General features: G+C 42.8%; 1 protein-coding gene across 1 annotated transcript; it reads left to right on the forward strand.

Annotated features, from left to right (window-relative positions):
- Nucleotides 1–3,020: 3,020 nt before the first annotated feature.
- Nucleotides 3,021–11,905, forward strand: LOC137007076 (thrombospondin-1-like). Its single transcript, XM_067368369.1, has 23 exons — nucleotides 3,021–3,154; nucleotides 3,232–3,303; nucleotides 3,380–3,942; nucleotides 4,210–4,285; nucleotides 4,559–4,651; nucleotides 4,735–4,844; nucleotides 4,981–5,106; nucleotides 5,643–5,739; nucleotides 5,848–6,024; nucleotides 6,860–7,036; nucleotides 7,123–7,296; nucleotides 7,384–7,511; nucleotides 7,594–7,746; nucleotides 7,832–8,050; nucleotides 8,128–8,235; nucleotides 8,628–8,787; nucleotides 8,888–9,006; nucleotides 9,099–9,333; nucleotides 9,441–9,668; nucleotides 9,750–10,021; nucleotides 10,111–10,208; nucleotides 10,306–10,445; nucleotides 10,532–11,905. The coding sequence occupies exons 2-23, from the start codon at nucleotides 3,240–3,242 to the stop codon at nucleotides 10,537–10,539; spliced, it is 3,525 nt and encodes a 1,174-aa protein (XP_067224470.1). The 5' UTR covers nucleotides 3,021–3,154; nucleotides 3,232–3,239; the 3' UTR covers nucleotides 10,540–11,905.
- The last annotated feature ends 975 nt before the right edge of the window (nucleotides 11,906–12,880 follow it).

Here is a 12,880-nt window from a genome sequence, read left to right on the forward strand (position 1 = left end):
ATCTCGTAATAATTCCCTTCGAGCGCTCAGACGTGTGTCCGAGTCACTGGTACATGTGCAGTATGACTTTCTGTAAGGCTGCTTTAAAACCATCTTTATTGTGAAAAGCTCTATGCAATAATAAAAAAAGACATGACATGACTTCAGCTGCTCGGCCTCATTAATCTCCATCTCTCACAGATGCTGTTGTGCATCTGACGGCTTCAATCCCGATCTCTCAGCGCTGCTTGAAATGCATCGCCCAACGTGACCCTTCTTCACTGGCTATCATATTCGTCATCCAGAAGCATTAAGCAATCTGCACTGATTTTGGAGATGTCTTTCCTGGAAGGCCAAGTGCAGTGTCATGAGGATGAGTATTCCCTGAAGTCATGAGCTCCCTGTTATCAGCACTCATGATGAAGAGACAGAAGCATCTCAGGAGGAGTCCGGACTGAAGCCCTGAGGACGTGGCGAAGAGTGCGTCAAGCAAACAACATCAGCTCTTCCCTGAAGTGACAGGTGATCCACAGCCACTGATCTGTGTTCAGCTGAACAGCCAGTAATGGAGCATGACTGAGATTTCCTGGCAAAAGCATTTTAAACTCTTAATTTTATTTGAATTCAAGATGAAGAGCTCCAATTAATCTGAAATCCAAATGAAATCTATTGACTCTCTTAATTCATGTTTGTGAAGGATTTATTAGTGATGGAGTAAATGTTTGTCTTCAATTCGCATGTTCTTCCTCAGTGTTTCTGTCTCGTTTTCCAGCACAAACATCTAAACATTCTTAAATCAAGATACATTTACTGGAGAAGAGAAATGACTGAAGATATTAAGACTTGTTTTCTGAAAATTGAATCAAAATGAAGTAAGAACAAAAAGTCAGAAAAATAAACGTAATTAAAAATGGAAAATAACAATCATATAAGAAATTTTTAACCAAAATCTTTTAAGTAATTTTCAAGTACAGTGAAGAACAAATATCTGCCAATAGTTAAATAAACTATTAAAATGGAAAATACGATTCTTTTTCTGACCACATTAGTCTTGTTTTAAGTGTAAAGTCACTTAATTTTAATATATTTTTTCAGAAATTATAAAGAGTCATTGTGCTTCTCCGGTAAATGCATCTTGATTTAAGAATGATTTAAGACAAAAATACTGAGGAAGAGAATCATTTTTTGCATGTGGAAGCTTGTAAATTCAATCTATAAATCTCTGCATTAAGTGTCAATTTAAACACATGTTGCGTTTCTCTGGGATGTGAATTCAGGAGAAGTCGGTGTTTGTCGGAGCATGACAGCGAAAGCCGATGCCACTGACTCATGGTTTATTGGAAAGTTCCAGGCCCGAGGGCAGCAGATCCCACCGTCATCCTCGGGTCCACACGCATCCAACCTGAGCCGGTGACCAATCAGGTGAGAGTTTCCCTGAACGCTGTTCAACGACTGTAAATCCTGTCTGACAGTTTGAGATTCAAATCATTGGATGACAAGAGAAAAAAGTGTGTTAAAGGTGTTTGGAGTCACATTTGCAGCGATTGAAAGCATCCATTAGTCTGGAAAACAAGACTAAATACTATATAGGAAAATCATTTTTTGCAGAGCATCTTTCTTTGCTTTGATATGTTGCATCTAATGGCATATTCAGCCATTTTAAAGTGTGATTGGTCACTGTATATCCTTCAGGAATCCTTCTGTCACATTCTGATGTTTCCGATCAGGAGACGCAGCACAGATACTGGACCTGCTCCAGTGAGCGTCTGAGGAGATATTGAACAGGCGTTCAGTCTCTGTATATCTGCGTATGGACTGGAAACAGTGACATCAGGCTGGTTCTGTCGACCCTTCAGAAGGGCTTTGTGTTCCTCTGTGCCGCCCACATGTGCCATCGCTGATAGAGCTGTGACTGCATCACTGCAGCATTTGATTTGATGTTTCCTGGGCGTTCACATAATCACACACACACACACACACACACACACACACACACACACACACACACACACACACACACACACACAGGTTTTTTTTTTTTTTGCTCTCTTAGTGAGGTCATTCCATAGGCGTAATGGTTTTTATACTGTAACTGTACATTCTTCCCCCTACACTACCCTACATTTTTAATAAATCATTGTTTTGTGTGTTTTTAAAGCTGTTTTAAATATGAGGACTTATGAAATGTCCTCATATTTAATGTTTACGTCATAATACCCATGTCACTATGCACATTTGTGTCCTCATAAATCACACACACACACACACACACACACACACACACACACACTGCATCTAGTCTGTGTGATTATTGTGAAATAATAGATACATGTGATTTATATGAAGACTAAACAGGAAATACCATTATGTCCAAATTCAAATTCATATGGGCTTTAAAACTTGAAAAAATGATAAAGTCCTAATGGAATTGTAATGGAATTTGTCAAAACAAATGATTCAGAAATCAAACCGAATCTGCTGGATAAGAACAGAAAGACAGTAAAGACATTTATAATGTTAGAGAAGATTCTATTTCAAATAATATTTCTGTTCTTTAGAACTTTATATTCATCAAAGAATCCTGAAAAATAAAATGTATGACCGTTTCCACAAAAATATAACATTGATAATAATCATAATGTTTCTTGAGCAGCAAATCATCATATCAGAATGATTTCTGAAGGATCATGTGACACTGAAGACTGGAGTAATGATGCTGAAAATTCAGGAATAAATTACACTTTACTATATATTCACATAGAAAACAGTTATTTTAAATTCTAATAATATTTCACTGTTTTTTATAGTATGTCTGATCAAATACATTCAGCCTTCGTGAGCAGAAGAGACTCTTTAAAAAACATTTACATTTTACAGACTCCACAGGATGTTATATATATGTTTGATAAAGGTGTGTGCGCGCGCAGCAGCAGATTGAGGCTTATGGAAAGTTTGCTGAGGAATGTGCAATTTTTTCTCCTGACGTTGAATACGCGAGTCCTGCTGAACGCTGATTGGTCGAGAGCGCAGCTGAAGAATGTGTGAAATGACTTAAATAGCGACGGACTCTCATGTGCACAGAAGAGCAGAACATCTCCAACACGAACACACACACACACACACACTTATACAGACACTGGGAGAATTTCTTTATCATCAGAGCGTCTCTCTGCAGGTAAGTGCGCTTCATCTCCATCATCGTCCTTCACATGTTCGGACAGAGGTGTGATGTGTGCTCTGGTGTGTGTTCAGGGGGAATCATGATTCTCAGAGGACTCGTTTTGTGTCTCTTATTGTGGAGTTCCGAGAGCAGCAGACATGCAGGTGAGGACAAACTCTTTCCTCTGATTCTCTGATGTGTTTCATAGTCGTGCGCGCTCACGTCTCTCCCAATCCGCAGAAATGCTGGACGATGATACCGTGTTCGACCTGTTCGAGCTCACTCATCTGCATAAGAAGCATCACGGGGTGAGTTTGGTGAAGGGACCCGATCCATACAGCCCCGCGTACAAGATCCTGAACCCGAACCTGATCCCCTCCGTGCCCGAGCTCTCCTTCAGGGACCTGATCTACTCCATCCAGAGCGAGAGAGGCTTCATCTTCACCGCCAACCTCAAGCAAGCCAAACGCACCCGGGGCAGCCTGATCTCCGTGGAGAGGACTGACGGCACCGGGTCCGTCTTTGAGATCATATCCAATGGGAAAGCCAACACCGTGGATCTGGTGTACTGGACCGCGAGCGGACAGCATGTGGTGTCCATCGAGGACGTGAGCGTGGCGAACGGGCACTGGAAGAACATCACGGTGTTTGTGCAGGAGGATCGAGCTCAGGTTTATGTGGGCTGCGAGGAGATCAACACTCAAGAGCTCGATGTTCCGATCCAGCAGATTCTGAGTCAGGAGAGCGCGGACATCGCCAGCCTGAGGATCGCCAAAGGAGCCGCCAAATCCGATCGCTTCATGGTGAGTAGAGCCTGGGTTTTGATCTATTAGAGCGGCATGATTATTGTGAAGTTATTCTGTTTCCATTTAATGCGTATTTTCCTCCTCTAACGAGGAGTTTGGAAACGCGTAAAGACGCACTTAATGCGCGCAAAGCGCGGAGTGTTTTTGTTTTACAGTCTGGATGTTCCATGTAATAGTAGCTGTTGGAAAACGGTTTGGGTTTTTTTTTTTTTTTTTTTTTTTTTCTGTGAGTCTCGGTTTTTGACCAGTATCCCATTTTTCCAGGGAGTTCTTCAGAATGTGCGGTTTGTTTTTGGAACGACGCTGGACGCGATTTTACGCAATAGAGGATGCGAGAGCTGTAAGTCTTTATTTTATCTCAAACTCATGAATGATATCAAATTTAATTGATGAATGCTATAAAAACACAGGTTTTATTTGATTAAATATCGAAAAATGTCAACTTTAACTGTAGCTCAGATAGTAGAGCATGACACTAGTAATACCACAGTTCAAATCCTATATAGGGAAAGCAAGAACCGATAAAATGTAATTGAATGCAATGCAAGTCAAATGCATAAATGTAAATTAATTAAATAAAGATATAAATATTGTCACTCAATTGTCATTACAGCAACCTTCATCACAGATGTCATGAACTTTGAGAACTCCGTGAATGGATCCAGTCCGGCCATCCGCACTGATTACACCGGACACAAGTCTAAAGGTCAGATGGTCGTCACGCGTTTGCGATGATGTGTCTCTGGGGTCGTGGCATGGAGTTAACGTCAGAATCCTTTTCCTCTTCAGGTCTGCAAGACATCTGTGGATTCTCCTGCGACGATCTGACCAGCATGTTTACGGAGCTCAAGGGACTCGGTGTGGTGGTGAAGCAGTTGTCAAATGAGCTCCGCCAAGTGGTGAGGATCAAATCCAGCTGTCTGTCTGATGTTCATGCATGTGTCTCTCCACCCTGTTTCTCATGTATTGCCAAACATTTGTTCCTCAGTCACTTGAGCCTTACATGAAATGACATTTCTCTTTCCTGCCATTCAGACAGCAGACAACAGCTTAATAATGAACCAGATTCAAATCCACAAAGGAGTCTGTCTGCACAACGGCATTGTTTACCGAGACAAAGACGAGTGGACGGTGGACAGCTGCACGCACTGCACATGTCAGGTACATTGTTCAACTGTGCTTTTCACTCCATTTATACTGGTTTAGTGCAGGGAGCTGGTAGACCAGATTTGTCCAAGTCCAAAAAGCCCTGGTGGAAAGTGTTGGGAGAAGAGAAACAGGTGCTGAACTTGTCTGTTCTGTGTTTCTGTCTCTTTTTCTCTGCACACATGCATCTAAATGGCCCAGATTCAGGAATGTTTTAATTGGTGAGTGATACCCGCTGACTCTGGTTTCCGGTGAAACCAGCGAGTGTGTGTTTGTGTTAGTGTGTGTGTGGTTGTGGCCGCTGACTCAGTCTGTATTCTCCACCCTCCACCCTCATGTTGGCCACATTAAAACACTTTGTTAGTCCGGTCAGATGTATTCCCCTGCTGCCCGCTCAGAGTTTATATCACCACAAGATTTTCCTGGCCAAGCCAGGGGTCGCTTTTTATTGGCAAACCGAAAGCCAGCAGAGAGGCGTTTATTTCTCATCCATTATGTGCAGCTGTCAGGATCATTTTAATTAAACTTGCTTCAAATATTATATTTCACAGAACTCCGCCACTGTGTGTCGTGAAATCTCCTGCCCTCTCATGCCCTGCGCCAACGCCACTGTCCCAGATGGTGAATGCTGCCCGCGCTGCGGAACACGTGAGTCCAGCGGTTGTTAAATTTCAGCATTCGTTATTCATTATGTAGGTCATCTTTCCTCTGAACGCTGTCCCTGTTTAAATATGTTCTCTGATTCTCTTCCTCAAGCGAGTGATGCGGGTGTAGAAGACGGCTGGTCGCCCTGGTCCGAATGGACACACTGTTCGGTGACCTGTGGAAGAGGCGTTCAGCAGCGCGGACGCTCTTGTGACCGGATCAACAGCAACTGCGATGGCACGTCCGTCCAGACGAGAGACTGTTACACGCAAGAGTGCGACAAACGCTGTGAGTTTAACAACACCGGTCATATTCAGATCATCATGCATGTAAAGCCTCTCATGCCAGAGTCACCGGTTCGCATCCCGCTAGGAGCGGGTGGAGTAGGGCCGGTTACATTTGGTGCCATGACCCGGATGGGAGTGAAGTTTAGAGGAGGGGAGTGTAACGTAAGCCAGTAAGAACTGTGAGTGTAAAACCTCACTCCCTTGGCCTCAAGAAGCATATTAGAGATCCCATGTCGGAGTCACCGGTTCGAATCCCGCTCAGAGCAAGTCGAGTAGGACCGGTTACATATATATATATATATATAATCGATTTTTAATCTCTATAATAAAAATGTACAATTCAGATTTTGATCTCCATATACATTTACATATATATATCTTCCAAGGGGTTTTTTCCCTCCTAGGACTTTTTTCCCAGTGCTAGCATGCTGGGTTTTTCTCCTAGGGGGTTTTTTCCACCCCTGGAAGTCAGCCGACATTGGCTTAATGTAGCACCATCTTGTATATGTTACATATTACCACGCTTGTTTGTACAGTTTTAACCACTTCCCTTTTTTTTTTCTGTGCTTCTAATATGTAAAGCTGCTTTGAAACGATTACCAATTGTAAAAGCGCTATATAAATAAATTTGACTTGACTTGACATGGTGCCGTGACCCAGATGGGAGTGAAGTTTAGAGGAGGGGAGTGTAACGTAAGCCAGTAAGAACTGTGAGTGTAAAACCTCACTCCCTTGGCCTCAAGAGGCATATTAGGGATCCATGTCAGAGTTCGAAATCCCACTCAGTAGGACCGGTTACATGCACATGTTTAACACTTATTTCTGTTTTCATGCAGTCAAGCAGGATGGCGGCTGGAGCCACTGGTCTCCCTGGTCTTCCTGCTCAGTGACGTGTGGCGAGGGCGTCATCACTCGCATCCGGCTGTGCAACTCCCCAACGCCTCAGATGGGTGGCAAAGACTGCGAGGGAGATGGTCGCCAGACTGAGCCATGCCAGAAGGCCCCGTGCCCAGGTGAGTGTTTTCCATATAACTGTTGGAGTGTTTGCAGCATATAACCTGAAAACCCAATTAACACTGCATTTCTTTCTGTGTCTCAGTGAATGGGGGTTGGGGACCCTGGTCACCATGGGACTCTTGCTCCGTCACCTGCGGTGGAGGACTGCAGCGCCGACACCGTTTGTGTAACAGCCCTGCTCCCAAATACGGTGGAAAAGAATGTCTGGGTGACTCCAAAGGAAGCCGTATGTGCAACGCCCAGTTGTGTCCCGTTGGTGAGACATGAAATGCTTCATTGTTAAGGATCAAGCTTAAGATTCTTGTTAAACAAAAATAACACAGTTCTATTCTATCATGAACAGATGGTTGTCTCTCTAACCCGTGCTTTGCCGGCACCAAATGCACTAGCTTCCCCGATGGCTCCTGGACGTGCGGAGAGTGTCCGGTTGGATACACTGGGGATGGAGTCCACTGTCAAGACATTGATGAGGTGAGAGTGTCATGCTAATGAGATTGACACTCCTAATGGAGATTCTGGTGTTTCTAAATATTCTTAATCTTGGTATCTGCAGTGCAAAGAAGTTCCCGATGCGTGTTTTGTGCTCAATGGAGTCCATCAGTGTGAGAACACGGAACCGGGCTACAACTGCCTGCCCTGCCCACCGCGCTACTCCGGACAACAGCCCTTTGGCAGAGGAATGGAGCAGGCCATTGCCAATAAACAGGTTAGAGCAGTTTACAACAATGTCAAGGGGCAGTTCTTTCTCCTTTCATGAAGTGCTAACCTCCATAAACTTGACTTTCTCACAGGTCTGCACACCAAGAAACCCATGTGAGGACGGCAGCCATGACTGCAATAAGAATGCCAACTGCATCTACCTAGGAGTCTTTTCCGACATCATGTTCCGCTGTGAATGTAAACCAGGCTATGCTGGGAATGGTTACATCTGCGGAGAGGACCCAGACCTGGACGGCTGGCCAAACACAGACCTCCACTGTGTGGAAAACGCCACCTACCACTGCAAGAAGGTATGTGACCATTTCTTTACCATATCCCGTTATACAATGTGGTTACAAAATCTTCATCAAAATGTGTTGTATTTTAGGACAACTGTCCTGACCTTCCCAACTCTGGGCAAGAAGACTATGACAAAGATGGAACTGGAGATGCTTGTGACAGTGATGATGACAATGATGGGATCCCTGATGAGGGGGTAAGTCGTAAACACATTCTTCTTCTGCAGAAGCATTTAGAGATAGCATGCTGCTGACTAGAAAAGAAAGAACAGAGTGAACAAAAAAAGAGAGAGAATCGTTGCCAGTAGCTGGATCCCTTGGTTCAACATCCATAATTCAAATCATACACTGGAAAAAAAATTGACTGGGCAAACAAACAGTCAGAGTCTTGCAGCCAAAAGCTGAATTCCTGCACAGCTGTGTCCCAAATGGTCACATCCATGGCATATAACTTAAGACATTCATTTTGTTTAGTGCTTTGCTATGCTGTGCTAATGTATTTATAAATTCAGGTCGGTGAGGTAGAGAACAGCTCCAGATGTTTCTGTTTTCATCACTGACTTGGCTGGATCTTCTTGTTTTGAACCAGGACAATTGCCCATTCATCTTCAACCCAAGACAGTACGACCACGACCGCGATCAAGTTGGCGACCGATGCGACAACTGCCCGTACGACAGTAATCCAGAACAGACCGACACCGACAACAATGGCGAGGGTGATGCGTGTGCCATAGACATCGATGGTGACGGTGAGTTACACGTCATGAATCTTTCGTCATTGTATTCTGGGACGGACAAAGAAACCATTGTAAGGAATCATTGGCGTGACACTGGAATTGATTTGTCCAGGCATTCTGAATGAGAAGGACAACTGTCCGTATGTGTACAACACTGACCAGAGAGACACTGACTGGGACGGAGTCGGTGACCACTGTGACAACTGCCCGCTGGAGCACAACCCTGACCAGGTGAGCTGCCTCTGCTTGCTTTTTAAGACACGAGTGTGCAACCATGAGCAGCAGATGATGAAGACTTTGCATTAATCGATGTTATGTCACAGATTGACTCAGACTCGGACAACATTGGAGACAAGTGTGACAGCAACCAAGACATCGATGAGGATGGACATCAGAACAACCTCGACAACTGCCCCTACATCCCCAACGCCAACCAGGTCGACCACGACAAGGATGGCAAAGGAGACGCCTGCGATCATGACGATGACAATGATGGCGTACCTGACGACAAAGACAACTGCCGACTCGCCTTCAACCCAGACCAACTGGATTCGGATGGTGAGTCAACCACACTGGCGCTGATTTCAGTTCATTTTCTGTATGATTCAATTCGTGCAAGAATGAAGTTCCACATGCTGAATTTTCATCTCTTTTCTCCTGTCCAGGTGATGGCCGAGGTGACGTTTGCAAATACGACTTTGACCAAGATAACGTGCTGGATATTCATGATGTCTGCCCGGAGAACTTTGCCATCAGTGAAACAGATTTCCGCAGGTTCCAGATGGTTCCCCTCGATCCCACAGGAACTTCCCAAATCGACCCCAACTGGGTCGTCCGTCACCAGGGCAAAGAACTTCTGCAGACCGTCAACTGTGATCCTGGCATTGCCGTTGGTAAGTGTTTGAGAGACACTGGCTCGTGATGAACATGTTAATCTACATCCAAGCGTTAACGTTCTTCTTGTTGTTCCTCAGGTTATGATGAGTTCAATGCAGTGGACTTTAGCGGCACGTTCTTCATCAACACAGACCGTGATGACGATTATGCCGGCTTTGTGTTTGGCTACCAATCCAGCTCACGTTTCTATGTGGTGATGTGGAAACAGATCACACAGACCTACTGGTCTCATACGCCCACCAAAGCCCAGGGTTACTCTGGACTGTCCATTAAAGTAGTGAACTCCACTACAGGACCGGGCGAACATCTCAGGAACGCTTTGTGGCACACTGGAGACACCGAAGGACAAGTATGTATCATTCTCAAGCTGTCATGGGAACATTTAAGTGATTTTGGTTTTTGAAATGTCCCGCTCACCTTATTTTGGACCGTTTGCAGGTGCGTACCCTTTGGCACGACCCCAAGAACATTGGCTGGAAGGATTACACTGCTTACAGATGGCACCTGATCCACAGACCCAAAACCGGACACATCAGGTAAGTGTGGATGGTCAACTTCGATCAAGATTTGATTTAGTTACTAACCAATAGCTAAAGCAGCTTTAATCACTCTTCTTCTTTTGGTTCTTTTCAGAGTTATCATGTATGAGGGCAAGAAAGTCATGGCAGATTCAGGAAGCATCACTGACAAGACATACGCTGGAGGAAGACTTGGCCTCTTTGTCTTCTCTCAAGAGATGGTTTACTTCTCAGACCTCAAATACGAATGCCGAGGTAACTCATTTGGATGGTTTTAAAGAATATTGCTCTCATATTGTTCTGGGAAATCTCACAGGTGTTTTTTTTTTACTCTCTTGCAGATGTATAACAGTTTTACCAAAGGACGTGCCATCTATCTGTTCTTTTCTGTTGGTTTAAATGTGTTGTGTGTTATAAAACTCTCTTCTGTGGTGGGATCAAGGATCCAAACGTGGAGGCCAAAAACTATCAATCCAAATGAGGACCACAGGACAAGGTCGAGCAGGGTGGTCCATCAACACTTTCATCTCATCGATCTCCTTGAATCTCAATGGGAGTCTCAATCAGTTTCTAGTTTCTTAACATTTGGTGGGTAAAGGGAAGCTCTTCTGTAATGTCACCTCAGATCTGCTGTGGACTATGATCATGACAGAATGGAGTCGCTTATGAACTGAAGTAAAAGCTTCTCCTCGATTCTGGTGGGTTTGAGATCCCACAGGAGGAACTGTTGAGGGATGATGCACAGGACGGACGGACTTTGTGAAAGCATGTTCTTCTGCCATGGACGATTGTCATTGAGACATCCATATCTTCAGGTCTCTATGATTCAGGCTTGATTTTCCACAAGTTATCCATTACCCCCTTCTGCTTTCGATCAGATTCAATCATTGATGTTGACAACCAAAGCATCTTAATTTCACTGTTTATAGAGTGGAGTCTTTCTCAGGGCTAGAAGGACCTTTGTGACTCACCGCTCAAGGAGGAAGTTCATGTCTTAGATTAATACACAAATGAGCTTGAGTTTTTGTGGTTCTAAACAAGCATAAATGAAAGAGGAAGTGGAGAGATTATAGAGGCATAACAAGCGCACTTGTCTGATTTATTTATTGTGTTGAGAGGAGATGGATACCATGAGAATCATCTCAGTGCCACTTATTACTGAAACAAACAAAGAGAACAACTGGAGCTTTGAGAGCGTTTCCTTCAGGCCAGGAGGAGCCGACTGGGGTGAATGAATATGAACAAAATATGATGTAAACATACAAATATTACCTCACTGTTGTATAATTGAACTCAACAAAAATTACAAATGATATTAGTGCCATTTATAAGTTTGTTTTAGAGCTACTGTATGTAGTAAAACATTCCTTCTGTACATAATTCAGCATTTTTTGGATGAGATGCCCCAGTAGAACATGAATGGAAAGTTGTTAATATAAATAGTTTGTGCCTAATTAATGATGTCTTTTTTTTTAAGTAAGTTATTGGTAAAGTTTTTTTTTTCTATTTTAATGTAGATATATGCTATTTAAATAATTTATAATGAACTGTAACCTGACATTGGAAGTATTTGTATAAACTGTTTGCACACTGATGAGGATTTTCTTTGTTTTCTATGTTTAAGGATGCTTCAGTGTCAGTATTGTTACCAGTTTAATAATTCTTATCAATCATTTTATAATGATCACATGAACAATAAAAATTTTGAGTAAAAATGACAGTGAAATGTTTTTCTTTTTAGTAGCTGAGTAAAATCTCACAAGCCACTCGAGATCACTTTAAACACCAGAATCAGCTGAAATTACACCTTCCCTTGACAGATGACATGCTCAGCTTAAATATACAGTGAGAAGGCCTGATTTTTTTATGCACACTATAAAGTTTGCACTATAAATCTCTATAAATGTTCACCAAGAAATCCAGTCCATTTTAATTCTACTGTCGTCGGCTGTGGTTTATGGTTAAAATGACTCATGGTTGCTACAATAAAAGCTCATTTGGTCAAGACTATTCTCATTTTCTCAATCTTGCACATCCTGGGTTCATTTATCAGCAAACACACGGCTCACCTTCAAGGTCAGGAATGCTGGGAATGTCGGAGTCGCTGTAACACGTCCATATGAACATGACACCACATTCACCGACCGCGCTGCCAATGTGCACATGGACCAAACTACATCCATCACACACAATCTCAAATCTACGAAACGTAAATGTTGAAAAACTGTGAAATATTATCGCAGCTTAAATCAGCTGTTTTCTATGTGAATATATAGTAAAGTGTAATTTATTCCAAAGCTGAATTTTCAGCATCATTATCATCATGATGATTTGATGCTCAAACTGTTGAAAACTTTTATTTTCGTGGATAAATTTGTTTCAGGATTCAAAGTTTGAAATATTTTTTGATCAAATCACTGCATCCTTGCTGAATGAAAATATGAGTTTCTTTCATTTTGAACAGTGGTGCATGTGCTTCTGAGATGTTAATGAGCCATAATTCAAGGTTATCTCAGGTTCTCATTCGTGAAGAAAGAAAAGGGGAACATGGTCAGACTGTTCAGATGGATTTGATCCATATATTTTTTTGGGGTTAATCAAAAGCTCATGACATGAATAAAAAGACATATTGGTTTGATTTTTGAAAAGGAACATTTTATTTTGTTCTCTTACATTTTAGTTTAGCTGTT

Source organism: Chanodichthys erythropterus, chromosome 18 (genome assembly GCF_024489055.1).
Source record: "Chanodichthys erythropterus isolate Z2021 chromosome 18, ASM2448905v1, whole genome shotgun sequence".
Taxonomy (NCBI): Eukaryota; Metazoa; Chordata; class Actinopteri; order Cypriniformes; family Xenocyprididae; genus Chanodichthys; species Chanodichthys erythropterus.